This window comes from Leptinotarsa decemlineata, unplaced genomic scaffold (assembly GCF_025532065.1).
Source record: "Leptinotarsa decemlineata unplaced genomic scaffold, Ldec_3_MD MMD2_P_RNA_scaffold_2, whole genome shotgun sequence".
Classification (NCBI taxonomy): domain Eukaryota; kingdom Metazoa; phylum Arthropoda; class Insecta; order Coleoptera; family Chrysomelidae; genus Leptinotarsa; species Leptinotarsa decemlineata.
Window position 1 is genome coordinate 20640944 of NW_027412529.1, and position 16627 is coordinate 20657570.

At 32.4% G+C, this 16627-nt stretch overlaps 2 protein-coding genes across 5 annotated transcripts in view; one reads left to right on the forward strand and one right to left on the reverse strand.

Annotated features, from left to right (window-relative positions):
- The window catches only part of LOC111508302 (centriole duplication and spindle assembly protein centrobin), a 41822-nt gene extending 40120 nt beyond the window's left edge, over positions 1-1702 (reverse strand). For both annotated transcript variants that reach the window (XM_023163750.2, XM_023163751.2), the window contains exons 1-2: positions 1618-1702; positions 278-1559 (exon numbers count right to left, since the gene is read on the reverse strand). In XM_023163750.2, coding sequence (XP_023019518.2) covers positions 278-1498 — 1221 coding nt within the window. In that variant the 5' untranslated portion in view covers positions 1499-1559; positions 1618-1702. The remainder of the gene's footprint in view (positions 1-277; positions 1560-1617) is intronic.
- A 4806-nt stretch (positions 1703-6508) lies between these two features.
- Positions 6509-16138, forward strand: LOC111508304 (uncharacterized). 3 transcript variants are annotated; one of them, XM_023163754.2, is made up of 3 exons: positions 6509-6647; positions 11233-11915; positions 15917-16138. In XM_023163754.2, the coding sequence occupies exons 1-3, from the start codon at positions 6522-6524 to the stop codon at positions 16038-16040; spliced, it is 933 nt and encodes a 310-aa protein (XP_023019522.2). In that variant the 5' UTR covers positions 6509-6521; the 3' UTR covers positions 16041-16138. The 3 variants fall into 3 exon arrangements, with proteins under 3 accessions (XP_023019522.2, XP_023019524.2, XP_023019523.2); XM_023163756.2 differs by lacking the exon at positions 6509-6647 and adding an exon at positions 6654-6827; XM_023163755.2 differs by lacking the exon at positions 6509-6647 and adding an exon at positions 6654-6814.
- Positions 16139-16627: the final 489 nt, after the last annotated feature.

The window sequence follows — 16627 nt, forward strand, 5'->3', positions numbered from 1 at the left end:
TCCCGCAGGATCCAGACCTCTCTACTCGGGAATAGTACTTTATAAGGCAGTTCGTAGTTGACAGTTTGGAGGCATAAAGTCAGAGGTCATTTCCAGACTGCTGTGACTTCCAATGTTAACCAACAGTCTGTTGCACTCTGCATTGAATTGATTTGTGCAATTGGCAATGTGCACAAGTCTGTATGCAGTCCATCTAGCCTCTTTTTCCAGAAAAATGTGTATATATAATGATGTACAAACACTAATACTAATTGACACTCATGAATACTTCAATTACCTGCCGTCGCAATTTTTCTTCTTGTAGCTTCTGAGATAACTGTGACTGGTTCAATTGTATCTCAGAATTGTTACTCCAAATATCCGCTAACCTCAGCAAACCTAGATTCTTGCCTATACTAGTTCCCATTGTATTACTACTCCTAGGTTTTGGATCCTTTGTTTTATCTCCATGTTTTTTTATCCCATTAGTTTCTAATAATTGTTTGTGTACATTGAGAATACTAAGGGCATTAGAATGTAATGGGCTGGTTACCAAATCACTTCTGTTTCTCGTATGTCTCTCATATCGGGTCACCAGAGTTGAATCTGTACTGCTATCTGAGAGAGGATATCTATCAAAGCTACTTGATGAGTCATTTGTAAAATTCATATGATTGTTTGAATTCAGAAGATATTTTTCTTCTGTAACCTCAGGTCTATTTGTGTGTTTTTCATAATTACTTTGATACACAGCCGATATTCTATCATTGTAAATAATATCTCCCACACCATTCTTCAAATCAGGCACACTTTCTGATTTATCACCAGATTGAAAAGTATTCTTCTTCACAGGGGAACGCTCTTTTATAGCTGTTGATTGCATATCACATTTTTGTTGCTGTTGATCAACATTTTTTTGGGAAGTATCAATATCATTATTTTTTTGGCTAGTCAAATTGTACCTATTGAATTCATTTTCCAAATTTCTTGCAGTATTCAGTCTCTGAATTGTTTTTACCTTGGACAAAAAGACGTCTATTTCTCCCAGCATGAGATCATCCTCTTTCACTGGATTAGTAGGTAATGTACTACCAACTTTAGCAAGATCATTGAGTTTTGTTGTGATAGGTTCTTTATCTAGGCCTGAGGTTCTACCGATATTGAATCTATCCAAGTTGGGACTTGCTGGTAAGGAATTCAATTTAAATTTTGTGAGAGGTTTTTGAGGAGTACTTTGTGCACTACTAGGAAGACAAATATCGTCAGTGCTATTATATTTTCTGAATCCTTTCACAGAATTTTGCATTTTATGGGGAGATTCCATGTAATAATCCAATGAACTACTCAAAAAACTTTCATTACATTCGATCGATGTTATTCGATTTTTGAGATTATCTACTTGCTTTATGAGACTGTTGACAATATTATAATAAGGACCCACGAGACTGGAATCAGATTCTACCACAAAAAAATCAGGAGGAATCAGTAACAAATCTTCTGTATCATCAGTATCACTCATAGTAACACGGCGTGTGAATTTTATTGTAACCTTGCAGTAAAAAATCTCCACAAGGCATTACCTGCAAACAAAAAATCTAGTATCATTCATCATAATAAATTCAGAAGTAAATACTCAACTCTCTCCAAAACATAACAATTTTTCAAAACAAACAGAAAATTGTGACGTTGAAACGTTATATACGACGACCAACGTTGCCAGAACTTTCAAATAAAGCACAGAATGAAAATCATCATAGATAATATGAAACAGTATACCTCGTAGGAGCAAACATCCTATTGCGTCACAATAGAGGTCAAAGTAAATACATTGGAATATATGAAAAATTGAACTATTTTAACGATAGTAACATTTGGCGTTAAATTTTGTATTTTCAACAAGGATTTGCATTTGTTGATTGGACAAATCTGTTACGGTAATATTTGCTACATTTTGAGTTTGCTTGTTGAGTTTGAAGAAAGGCAAGTAATAGCGAGACTAATTAAATGCAGCAAAAACCACTGTAATGATTTTTTATATATGTGGTTCAGTCTTTCACAATATCCATACCAAGACAATCGTTTGTAATGTCAGATGTCAAAATTTATTATTTCTTCACTAAGAAAAATGATCTTTATTAAATGTGAAGACATGTTATATCTTTTGAAAGATACATACAACCAGATACTTGGCTTTTGCGGAAAAATAGCTACACAACAACAAAAAAATGCAGTTCATCGGTGAAACAACACGTGGAATCTTATATAAATTAATGTCAATCAACAAAACAAATTGTTTCGATTGTGGTAACTGTCATTTATTCAGAAATAGCGCAATTAATGTATTGTACACCGCTCAAGTGGATGTCTAAGAAAGTAAAAAAATGCGGGGAAACTGTCAAGATACTTATCTAAACATCATTTCTCTAAGTCTAATCGTAATTGTTGTAATCTGTGTGGCTATAACTTTGATGTTGAGGGGTCAAGTTTATCTGAATTTTGAATATTTATTTCAACGGTAAATTTGAATTAGTTGAAGCTTATCGTATATATAATTGTATTGAAGTTCAGAAATTATTTCGTCAGGGTATTAAGGAAATATTTTAGTCAAATTGGCTTCATTTTATTATGTTCGTAAAAACTGGACGAAATTTTCAGGCAGACAATTACTAGCCTCAAGAATGTCATTATCGCGTCATTTGGAACCTTGCCTCACTCTTGATAAAGGAATAATGTAGAGATATACCAAATTTCAGCATTCCATTCACAGATGTGATGAGTACACTCCAAGTGACACTACTTGACAATGTCAAGTTGGCACATCAATTTTCAGTGTTTTTACATTTGGGAATAAAATGGTACCAAAACAGTTTTTTTCACTTTATGGTCCATAAATCAAAGATCTAAACGAAATACGCGTGACACATTTTGACTTATTCACTATCAATCAACATGTGCATATATTTGAGTCAATATCTCATTTCTCGCGTCGCGTTTTTGAATTGATAAAAACAATGGCTTCTATACATCTTGATTTCATCCTTGTTTCCACGGAAACCAATCTAACACTATTAATTCCGGTTTAAGTTTGATGATAGTCGTGTCACAAAGTGTTCTGACGATGTATTGAAATTATTGGAGCCTCTAGAAATACCCTACATTTTGTTTTATGAGAGAAAGTACATTGGCAGATCAAGATCTTCAGATAATGTAGTGCTGAAGGTTTTTCCGGGTTTTTCTGCAGATGAAAAAGCAAATGCGCCACTGGAATCAATGAAGTCGCCCCGGAGCGCCAATTAATTTATATTGTTGTTTTATAAACGAATATATAAAAAGCATTATTCTTTTTATCCCAATTTTGAAATATCTGTATATGAATACCCAAATAGTTAACCTCAATGAAGATATCGGACTTGCGTGGCGTGGAAATAAAAGAGAAGGAAATCATTAATTATTACATCCTTCAAATAAAGTAAACCAAGTATACGTGTACTTGGGTAACATCTGAATCGTTTCAGTTATTCTTTAGAGAAAACAATTCGGAAAATTTTGTAAATTGAAAATATGTATAAAATACTTTAAAAATATATAATAATTATGAATTTTATTAGTATTGTTTCATAAACATATAAGCTCAAACAATTATCACTGAAGTTGAGATTTTGTAATTTCTTCAGAAAGTGACTGAAACTGAAAACACTTTGGTCCACAGTAATGGTCAATATCAGCACCTATATATTATACATCAATCCTTTTTTGGATGATAAAATCCCATGTGCGAGTCAATCTGACTCGTGGTTTCGACAAATTTCACCTAAAATATATTCTACCGATTTATACAAACCGCAGCAGACCTTTGTCAACAAATTATTATTTGCTTCCAAAAATGTAACGTAAATAGCGATCGTATTTTAAGCATTTTAACTTCAAAGGCAAAAGTTTCTAGAAAATTGGTTTGCAATTGGCATTCTACTAGTTTGCCATGTTTTTCATAATTATGCTGAATGTTTTGGTTTGGTTGGTTTCCGGGTTTTGTCGTGGTCTTCTTTGGTTACAATCTCCAAACGTTTCAACTGCAACTATGGCAGTCATCTTCAGTGGCGTGGTCGAAGTACTCTTCTCGACATATCAACTGGACCCATCAGTCCTAAATCATGCTGAATGTTCCTTGTCGAAAACACAAACCATAATCTAACAACACCTGTATATTTGATAGGTTAACAGTTAACATGCAGTTAACAAACTCTAGATAATACTTCTTGGAGGTGCTACATCTACCGCAACGCAGACCGACTTCAATTTATTGTTTATTTCATAGTTTTCTTTGTGGTTTGTGGCTTTCCTTATGAATAAATATGCGATCTAATGGTTCATTTATTGTTTCATTGAATGTTTCATTCATTCAGTTAAACTACTGGGGACATGTTGAAGCCAACACCTCTATCGCAAAACTAACACAAAAAACGAAGTTAAATGATATATTTAGGACGTTAATATTTCATACTAGGTAATTTATCCTACAAAAAATTCAATTGAATTTTCACTGTTAGTGTTCAATGTTTTCAACCTGTGTTAGTCAAACTGATACGGTCATGAAATAAGTTAGGTACTGATGAAATGTCAAATGGTGACCAACACAACCATTTGACAAGATATTCAGGCAATCTGAAATTAATGAAAATGAAAACAAATATTGTGCTAAATTCGATTTATTATAAAAGTATCAAATTTTACAATGAGCTACCGAATGCTTCAAAAAAATATATTAAACAAAATATTGTTTGTATAGATATATTATCTGATGAGTACATTAATGTTCATGTTGATAATAATGTTCAAATATATATGTATGTATATGTGTGTGTATGTATGTACATTTATATTTTTTTTAAGTTTCAGTTCTGGATAGCGCGCAGAGAATTGATGAAATTCAAGAGTTCATTTTTTCTGTGAAAGAAACTAGAATATCATCAACATATCTATATCATTAAAAAAATATCCAACAATCAGCGGGGTACTGGATTTCCTATTATAAGTCCTTCACTGAATGAATAAAATATGTGGTTAAATTGGAAATGATTTTGCGACAAACACAGTCGCAATAGTGAAACAATTCTTGTTTCACTATTGGATTGATTGCTTTTTTATTCAATAGATTTTCCACTAATATTGTGGGTCAATGGAATATCTTGAATTTCATTAATCAATTAATATGAATTCTTCGAACTGAATTCAGAGTGGAAATATTTCCTTACCTTGGGCCCATTTCTTTCTTTTTATTCGAAGGTCTGTTCCAAAAGAGGGTATCACATTTTTTCCCAATATTATAACTTTATATGTATTATACCATTGAGTTTAGTATGAATATCTGAGTCCAAAGTTTGAAATTCCATGTGGTGGAGTTTATAAATGAGAAATGTTGAAAATGTCTCGTTTGCTATGTTTCTAATTTCATCCATTTGATTTTTTCATATCGGCTTCGCTTCAAAATGTGGCAAAGCTTGTTTTTGGTTTTCAATGGAATGAATTCATCAAATTGGGCGAGACGCCTTCATTTCTACCTTCAAATGATCGTAGTATCTTTGTAGACTTTTCATTTTCTTCTGCGCGACACGTTTAATATTACTGCAAAACTTTTGCAACAGCTCTGATTTGTGTATTTTCAGAAAAAGATGAGCCCACGAACGACCTTCAGAAAAATCGTCGGTCTAAATATGTTTTTATCTCATTAGGTCAAATGAAATGATAGTTAACCTATATAGTGACACATTTGAATAGCTCGACCGACAAATGTGGAATCTTTTTCCGCGGTAGATATTACATATTACAAAAGTTTTGAAGATATTGGTATTTTTTTCAGATGGTCCTGTTTGTGCTAATGTTTTATTTTCTATATCAGATAAGCTCTATTCCAATTTCCTTTTGCTGTAATATTTATATGAGCTGCCTTCATACTTTTGCTAGACATTTTCGGTAAACAGATTCATCCAATTTAAATATAAAATAAACTTTTGAATGTGGTGGAAAAATCATAGAAGTAGGTGAAATCAAAGTTTGTAACAATACTTCTCGACGACTAACTTTTATAATAACATATATTTTAAAAAACGGTTTTCATGAAGTAGTATCTAGTAGCTTATTATTAAACTAAAACAATCTCCTCAATTAAGCACAAACCTTAAGTATTTTCTACGGACAAAAGTTTCGTAATCAGAAAAATCATGCACAGACAGACCTTTTAATTTCTCGGCCGAATGTCTTTAGTCTTTACCGAACGGTGTTTCCGTCTAGTCACAAACACGTTACCCATTACACCTATAATACTCATATGCAATAAAGATACGAAGCAAATCAACTCAGAGGTCTCACTTTTAGAAAAAGACCCATGAAAAAACCAATTACGGTTTGGATTTTGGATCCTCATAGTTGAACTACATGACTCAAGATAAATGATTTAACAGTACTTTATTCACCAATGAAGAATTTATTAATTTTTTAATTGTTTACTGCTGCTGTTTGACTTGAAACCATTAAAAGTGAATCTGATGTCTTATGTTTTCAAACATACACTATCTTTTGGTGGTATCCAAATTTTGATTGTGCATCATTCAAATGCAAATGGAATCTGTCAACGTTGCATGTTTGTTTGTTTGTCATCATTTATTTTAGAGGTTAGTTTGTGTTATTTAAAATTGTAAAAGGAAGTACATATATAACTATCCCATCTGAAAATAAATAATCGGTATGAAGATACCTTCACCAAACTTAATAGGCATAACACCGATTTGAATATTGGATCATTGGACATTATTCTTCCATCGAAATCATTTTCGAAACAGTGAGTTTTTGAAGTGTGTTAAGTTGTATATAAACCAAATTCACAATATTTCATTGTTAATGAAGGCTACCTTGACATAAACAAGGTACTTTTTATGAATATTACTAAGTGATTTGAAAAATATGCATTTGAATTGCTTAAATTCTCACAAAAATTTTAGGCCAGAGCTCCTTTGATAAGGTTAGGAAGGCTTCAGATTGGTTCACGAGATATGGCTGCTCAAGTTTGTCTATGCAGCAGTTTAATCTCAGTTTAACAGAAGGTATTCCATATTTGAGAGTTTGCATTAATTTTCCACATCTGAAGTTATATGTCTTTGGGTTGACAGTATGTTTTGCACATTGTTTAGATCAAGCTGAAGTTGTGACAGGTTGACTTCTTGAAAATCAATTTCATATTCTCAACCTTTTCATTTTTTGTACTTCATTACTGGAAGATAAAACTGATCTTCTTTAAGATGATCACTTGGTGATCGAAATACATGTCGAGGTGTTAAAATAACGGTTTGGTGTTGGGAAAAACTAGTAATAATTTTTATAAACATGTGATGTTTGTTGGGATTAATAAATTCATTCATATCTGCTAATATGTTTTCTATCCTTCAGTTGATCTATTTGATGCAGAAAAAAAATTCGTGAATTAGGGATGTTTTCACTGCAAACTGATTTAATCTGGGAATCAACAATGTATCAACCAAAAGCTGGTGGTCTTAAGTTTGTGTGCAGAAATAACAGACAAGCCAGTTATAATTTTAAATATATTACGAGTTTAAAACGCTTATTTATGATTACAATAATTTGACATCTGTCAATACAATAGCTAACTGAAATATATAAGTACAAAGTACAAAGTTATGAAAGTACACTAAACTCAATTATGATTTATAACACTTTCCCTTATAGAATTATCTTCTGGAGATTTAATATTTAGTTCGTGCACATAAAGCTGATGTTTTTCATTGGTTAAAATGTTCACAACCATATCATTTGACTCACTATAACTTACAACAATAAGTTTCCTCTGAACAAAATCACAAATATAATGAGACATCTATGTGTTTTGTGTGCTATAATGTTGATTATTTTCAATAATTCTATGCACACTTTCATTATCATTGCAAATAACAATTTAATCTTCCGATTCTGTGATTTCATTTATCAAATTCATTGTGAAACATACTTTAGTAGTAAATTAGTAGCTATATCTGGAACGCACATTACAAATTACACAAATTATGAATGGACTGGCTTGTTACTTGATGAAAATCAATAACACTATACATGATAATAATTACACGGTTTTCACAAACACTTTAATTTCTAGACGCTTTTAGCCAACACAGTAGTTTGCTCGGTAGCTACCAAGGAAGCTAGTATGTTAGTGAAATGCATCTAGAAATTAATATATGAGCTGTCCCAAAATTTAGTCAACAAGCAATATCTGTGTCACTTATAAACCTGGGAAAATGAAACAATGGCCTTTGTGAGATCACCTTTGAAATCGTAAAAATGTTGGTTTCTTAAGTAACTAACTCTAACTTTTTTTCAAATAGCACACTCGCAACATTTGTATATCTCACTTGAGTCTCCTGTTTATTGTGAATACAGAGAGGTAATATTTTTTATAATCAAAATGCCCCTACAGTTATTTTTAATGAAATATATCAAAAATTCTATCGACTTTTCTTCAAATTTACTGAAAGTACTTGGTATACGATTCCTTTCAGATTACCCCATAGAAAAAATAAAGAAGTCAAATCAGGAAAACAGGCATTGGACTCCTGTTTCATATCCATCTCTGTAAATATATTGCCCAATGGTGTATTCATTATAAAGTCCAAACCACACGTTCAGACTGCACATTGTTTGAAAATGAGTTTTTGCTATCTGATGAGAACTATTATTAGACCAGTATGTGTGTTGATCACACATTATTATGGAATTTGCTATCATCACTCCAGGAGATTCGATTTAGGACACCTGAATTTATCAGGTACTATAACTTGAAAGCACTGGATAAATCCTATCCTTTTTTCAAAATCTGTGAGGCACAAGCCATGCACCAAATGGACTTCGAAAGGGTGGTACCTATTTTTTTTTATTCTCTAAACTTTACTCTTATCAACCTAACACTCGAACTGAAACATTTGGATTCATTTCAGCATATGCCAGAACAATATTATTTCATCTTCTTCACTTCTGATGTGCTCGATGTTGAATATTTTTCGAGTTTGAAAAAGATCTAAAGCATAATTTTTGTTCCACTTTACAAGGCTCATGACAATGAGGAAAACATTTATGCTATAATTTAGCTGCCTTGCGGGAATTGGACATGTTTCGAGTTTGAAAAAGACGTAAAACATAATTTTTGTTCCACTTTACCATGGTTGACGACAGTGAGGAAAGATTTACGATATAGTGTAGCTGCCATGCGAGAATTCCCCCAAGATTCTCTGTACACAAGCAAAACAGATAGATAGATAGGTATTTATTGGTCTTTTAGGTGAACAATCAGTTAATTCCGAAAACATAAATAGGATTCGTTAGAATTATTCCATATAATAAAAGAACATAGATAGATAGACAGATCGATATTTTATTCATGCTATTACACAATAGTGTTAATTCATACGTTAAAACCATACTATGATGAAACATCTGAAAATGAGCGTTGCTATACATGTAAATATATAATGAGTTTTTAATAAGATCATTGTAAAATTTTATTGCCAGATATCTGTTAGAGTGATAAGTTTTAGTTATTCTCGGTTTAGGTAATCGAATGTCAGTTTTTTTCTTGTGTACTATTTATGTATTTCTTCATTTATGATCATACTGCCTTCGGAAATTTCTTCCTTCATGAAGATCAAACATTTATATATAAAACAGAAAGGAAAGTGTTCCAAATAGCCTGAATAATGGTTTACAATGTTTGTTGAAACTTTTTTTCGCTATTATTCTCAGTATTTTTAATGATGGGTGAATATTTTTGTTGAGTGGCTCGAAGATCCCCCACACCAATAAAATATATGCCATTATTGAATGAAATATTGAAATATAAAACATGCTCAGATATTCTTTCGTTAGTATGCTTATTAATTGTGTTACTACAGATAGTACTTGATATGTGTACTCCAAGTAATTTAACTTTATTTTCATCTTATTGTTCAGCAAGTGTGAAGTAAATATAAGTAAATAAAAGTAAATATAAAAAAAAGAAACTTTGGTTGACTAGAGGATTAAAAGTTTCATCAATAAATATGCGATCCCTGCATTATATCCGAAAATATGCAAAAAATTAAAGTTTCCTTAAATATTTCAATAAATACAGGAAAACATATAGAAATGTGGTAAGTGCTGCGAAAAAAAAATCAAAATAGATTTGATAATGCTGATAATAAAATGAAAGAAGGGTGGAATATAGTTAATGAATTAAGAGGAAAGCAATCTAAAGGAAAATCCACTGACACAGCAATAAGTCCCACAACATTAAACAACCACTATTGTTCAATAACCGCAAAATATGCAGTTGATACAGTCTCGAGCAACGATCCAATTAAATATTTGAAGGGTGTTCAAATAGGTCAAACATTTGATTTAATCCCCATTGACCTAGTAGAAAGCCAAAAACTTTCTTTCCCAAAAAATTAATCACTCCTAAAAATATAACCCCTTCAATTCAAATTAAAAGAGGTTATTCGAGAAATTAGAAATAAAAGAACATCAGGTATTGATGAAATGTCTGTCAAAATCTTTGAGACACTGCCAGATTGTGTTTTGAACGTTCTTGTCTCATTGATAAATGATTCCTTTGTGAATGGCTCATGTCCTGAAATTTTAAAAACTTCTCTAGTGATTCCGCTCTTTAAAGGTGGTGCCAGGGATGATCCAATAAACTACAGACCTATATCACTTATTCCGACCTTATCCAAAATTATTGAAAAAATCATAAAAAGGCGGCTAATTTACTTTCTCTATAATAATAACATATTGAGTCCACAGCAGTATGGGTTTCAAAACAACAAAAAATACAAGTGATGCAATTTTTAACTTTCTGCATAAGATTTATAGTGATATGAATTCTGGTTCCTATTCAGCAGCTGTATTCTGTGACTTTTCCAAGGCATTTGACCTCGTTGATCAAGGAATCTTACTGCGGAAGCTGAAACATTATGGTTTTGAGCACAGAAGCATTAGATGGTTTGAATAGTACTTATTGCATCGAAAGCAAATTATAAGACTCTCAACCGACTCAAATGTAGGAGGTGTCAAAGCAGGTGTCCCTCAAGGTTCCATCCTAGGACCCATGACCCGAGTGTTCTGGTCGCCAACTCAAGTTGCTATATTAAAAGAACCACAGAAAGCATAAATAATAGTAAACGTTTCAATTTATTTTAGAGCCTACTTTTCCATTTACAGGTAATTTATCTACTGCTGATGAAAGCCAAATCAAAGAAAAAAAATGAATCGTATAGATTGGAAAAGACAAAAACTAGAAAAAGAAAATTATCTTTGAATAGTAACTCATCAGAAAGTGAAGATTGCCATTCAAAAAAAAGAAGAAAAGAAAAAAAGAAAAGATCTAGTTCCACTGCTTCATTGAGCCCGTCATCTTCCTCATCATCTTCAACAGCAAGTTCATCTTCACTTTCAGGTGACTCTTCATCTCCAGAAGAGACGATTTCTAAAAGGAAAAATGTAGCTAAAATTCAAAAGAAACATAAGAAATATTCATCTACCAGTTCATCATCCTCAAGTAGTAATTCATCATCAGAAGATGAAAAAACTTTGGCTAAAAAAGTAAAACATTCAAAAAATGTAAAAAAGAAGAAAACTAAAAGAGAATCTTCTACATCATCCTCTACAAGTACTAGCAGTAGCAGCAGTGATAGTAGCAGCAGCAGTTCTTCTAGTGATGAGAACAGGAAAAAAAAAGAAAAAAGGAAAAAACAAAAAAAGAAAGAGGCAGAAGCAAATTGTATGGACATTCCACTGAGTTTACAGAACAATGACAGATCTATGGTACCTATGACTAAAGAAGAGTGGGATAAGAAGCAGTCTGTCGTCACAAAAGTGTATGAAGAATCTACAGGACGTCATAGGTATGTACATTAGAAAAAAATGTGAGTATTAAGAGAGAAATTTTGCCAATAGTAAGTTACAGGTTATTGAAGATTGAGTCAACCGTCAATAAGTAGAGAAGTTGAAAAAAATCAGGTTGACATTCTGTCATTTTGTCTATTGAACTAGTAGAGATTGAATAGATGATTTTACATTCTGTAGTAGAGTCGGTCAGAGCGTTATTGATCTAGATTGGGTATGTAACACCACTCTGGGGCGTATTGAAGACAGATATAGTAAATTTAACCAGAAATTATACCTCTAAATCCCCTGTTCAGGGATGAAAATCTACAAGTGAGTTTTCATGAAAAATTTTATATTCACCTAAAGCATATTTTATTCCTAATATTGATGAATTGTTCCTAAATTTTTGTACTGCTGTTTACGAAGCAGCTGATGAAGTCGGTATGAGCTGAACTCCTCTTTCAATCTGCTTTCATAAATCTTTAATGGACAAACCATGTTTTGACTATAAATTTTGATAATGGAAAAAAGAACTTAATCGTAAATTAAAGATTTGTGAACCCTAATGCATGCAATTAGAAGAACAGTACATTCATTTTATTTTAAGAAAGAAATACCGCCCCTCGAAAATTTATGGGAGCCTTCAAAGGAGACCTAAATATGTCTTCAATGATAGGCAGAAATAAATTGTATAAAATTTCGAAGGAATTCAATTTCATTTGGGAAACAAAACAGGAAAAAGCTCTCCGAAAATGATGAAATTAATTTCTGGAGGAAACATTACCTGAGGCACTTAAGAGAATTTTGACGTGAGAATAGAAAGATTTATTATCTGGATGAAACTTGAATTAATGAAGGATATATACTGTTAGAAAGATGTGGCAAGACAAAAACTTCACAAGTTCGCGTCAAGCATTTTTAAAAAGGCTGGTGTGCCGGATTAAACTCTCCTTCTGGAAAAAGAAAGCGACTGATTATCACCTATATTGGCAATGTTGATGGTTTTGTTGAGGGCGGTTTACTGATATTTCAGTTGAAGCATTCTAGTGATTACCATGAAAACATGAACGGCAATTTGTTTGTAAAATAACTCCATTATTGCGATGGATAATCCAAGTTATCATTTCAGAAAAGTTGGAAGAGTACCAACTAATGCATGGAGAAAAGCAAATATCATTGAGTGGGTTCGACAAAAAACATACTCTTTGATGTGAGTATGGTTAAAAAAGTACTATTGTCTATAGTATGTTTGAATAAAGCTCGTTTCATGGAATATGTAGTTGACAAGATAGCAAAGGAATGAAATAATATTATACTGCGTCTGCCCCTTCATCGTTGTGAACTTAATCCCATTGAATGCTTTTGAGCTCAGGTAAAGGGTTTTGTTGCAAAAAGAAACGCGACATCTAAAAAAAAAATATCAAAATACTCTTCGAAGATTCTTCAAATAGTTTTCATTCCATTAAATATAAAAAAAACATTGATGGAAGAAGAAGAAATTTAAAAATATTCAAGTTTGAACAATTCTGTATTGATACAAGTATCACCTGTTCGATTCTAAAAGTGAATAATTTAAAACTTGGTGAATACATGCATATTAGATTTTGTATATAATAATTGCAGATTTTCCAATTTAATGTAGTAATGGAAAGAAAAAAGTAGATTCTTCTTAGTTGAGAACACAGGAAATGTGACAAAATAACTTTTAAGTTGGAAACAATGCTCACAAGAATATCAAACAGCATGACGGCAGGTAGAAAATGGTCAAAGAACGTTATTGACAATTTACCAAATCCAGGTGCAGGTATTATCACACCAAACTACCTGAATCAACATGAAGACGCTTTACGTAATTCACCTAAGCCAGGTACAGGTATTAGCTCACCAAACTACCTGTAGGGTCAACATAAATACGCTTTACGCAGCCGTAATATCTAGCCATCGAAGATATATTAACTCAGGATGTATAAACCTCTGAGGAAGGTAGCCACTCGCGCCAGCGAAACGTCAGGAAGAAATTCAAAAAATCCACGGCCTCATGAATATTTGCAAATAAAGTAATAACAGTGTGTGTATTTTCTTGTAACTAGGAGAGCCATGTGATACAATCTTTCATGAATTACTTCAAAAAAATTGGAAAATACTAAAGAATACAAGAAGTTCAAATTGATGTTGCCTAATGTTTTCAACATGTTTATGTAAAATGCTCCACAAGAAACTATATCAACACCTTTATTCTGTGGTATTTATTTCAATTTTTTACCATGAATTTTAGTAGAAAAATGTATGATTTGTAAAAGTTGAAGTATCAAAAAAGGTTTGGCAAAAATGTATGAGCATGTAATAAAAATAATCAGAGCATACTTCTTTGATTGTGAAATTTTCAAACAATTGTATTTATACACCTATGAAGTACATAACTGTAAACACTAACAAAAGAAAATAAAAATACACTAGAGTGGGAACTTTTGGCATATAATGAATTCAACAAAAACACTTCTTTCATACCAGAATTAACGCATTTCATGAGGGTGCCAACCAAGTTGGCACCTTCAGGAAATAATTTAAACCGATCTTCAATGATAAATGCGTGTTATGAATGAACTGACCCGTTACTTGATGAAAATTGATAACACTGTCCATGATAATAATTGAACAATTTTCAAAAACATATTTTTAATTCTAGATGCGTTTCGATAACACACAAGCTGGATATCATGTGACATTGACAGGCAGGTTCTTGAAATTTTCATGAAATTTTATCTTTCATTTATTATCATTGGTGAAAATAACAAAGCAACCTTTCACTAACTTTTGGGTTTATATATATATACATATATATATATATATATATATATATATATATATATATATATATATATATATATATATATATCAACTATTCCGGGTGTTCATCCGTTGTGTACTATTCGATAGTCAACGTTTCGCCATCATCTCAGATGGCATTATCAAGACGTGTTACTGCTTCGCTTCGAGAGGTGTAACTGATGTTAGGTTCTTCTTGTGGTGTTTTTATATGGTTTCGCTTGCCTAAATTGTATGGATTTGTTACCTGTTTTTCTACCTGAGGGTTGTTAATGGCTTCTGGCAGTTCTCCTACCTGCGATGGTTCATTATTGGTTTGTGGTTGTCTTTGTGCGTTGTTTTTAATTATTGTTTTCCAAATCCTTGGGATGTTTAGTGAGTCATCCCTTTTGTTGATGAGACCTTGTTTTTCGATTTTGATAGCTTCCCTGATTTGTCGAATTCTTGGGTTTTGCACCTGTGCTATCTGTTTTGTGGACTCAAAATTAATCTTGTGACCTGTTTGTAGATGGTGTTGAAAGAGGTGTTGGTGGTGTTCGGACTTAAACTTCCATATAGGTACTGTACTTTTTGTTTACGACTTCATTTTAGCATACTTTGTATTATTCCTGTTATAAGTGTTGTTGAATTAACGTTATCATTATTATTTCTGCTTTGATAATTATTCATTTCAAATAATGGTGGACGAGCGGGTTTGATGTCGTCGAGTGAAACTACATTTTTCTCAAGACTCGTTGCTCCGATCGACTTTCCACACGAGTACTTTTATTCATAAAATTGTCCAAGTCACCTTAATTTGTTGAAAAATATTGAAAAATATCTGTCATTTCAAAGTTTTGGGGTGTGGACCATCGGGGGTAGTCCGTTCCTGACTTTGTAGCAAAACAACTGACTCCTGCATGAAAGCTCATCGAAGGAATTCATTTGTTTAGTCAATTACCAAAATTTGGATGATTTTGAATATTCACTTGAAAAGTTATCAAAGAAAAACATTTTTCATTTTGTAACTTCGAGGGCCCGTTACTTGGTAACGAAGGATTTTAGGAAAAAAAGTTATATGAAGTACTGGTGATATTTTGACCCCATCTATACATTCCCGAGAGGAAAAGAGGAAGTCCAGGGACACCCTGTATATATATATTTTTTGTTTCAAGAGGTAATGGTGAAGTTCTATATAATTTTTTTGTTTCAGACTTGTTAGAGGTAATGGTGAAGTTCTAGAAGAGATAGTAAGCAGAGAACGTCATAAAGCAATTAATCAACAAGCAACCAAAGGAGATGGACAATTCTTTCAAAACAAGTTATACAAAATTTAACTAAATAACAATGATTTTCAGTAAACAAAGGACTTATGAATTTTTGCTACAATATGAAATAAATGTTGTTAATGATATAAAGGGACAATGTTAGAATATCTCATAGTATTGATAATATTGATAGATAGTTTTCATCAACCAGTTGTCATATCCATGCAAACCTAGAAATTTTAAACTGGTGCGAGCTGTGGATAACGAGGTCTGATCTTTCAACGTGCGAATCCTAGCACGGATCAGGAGATACGCATTAGAGTGAACTTATCCAGTTTTCTCGACATGTCGTTAGTAAGAAAGTAGGAATAGAGTAGGATTTTCGGGCGACGCGACGTTACCAAGTCTACTGAATATTTCTGAATATTCATCAAGCATTTTCTCAGTTTATACTGGATAACCGTTGATGGTTTTTTTCAGTGTAAAGTTTCAAATTACATGAATAACCTATTTCCATCTTCTAATCAATTTGGAGAGCCGTCGGCGTCGGGAGGAAAAAATATTCTCAACGCGCATTTACAAAATTTCGGATCTCAGTTGGTACTGAATGTTCGTCGATGGTTTGGTCTTATCTCATAATTGAGAAATAACTTTGC

Coding starts and splice junctions, on each gene's coding strand:
- LOC111508304 (XM_023163754.2), top strand. CDS start 6,522: ATGTCTTATGTTTTCAAACATACACTATCTTTTGGTGGTATCCAAATT. Junction 6,648..11,232: donor TGTCATCATTTATTTTAGAG/GTTAGTTTGTGT, acceptor TTCCATTTACAG/GTAATTTATCTACTGCTGAT. Junction 11,916..15,916: donor GAATCTACAGGACGTCATAG/GTATGTACATTA, acceptor TTTTTGTTTCAG/ACTTGTTAGAGGTAATGGTG.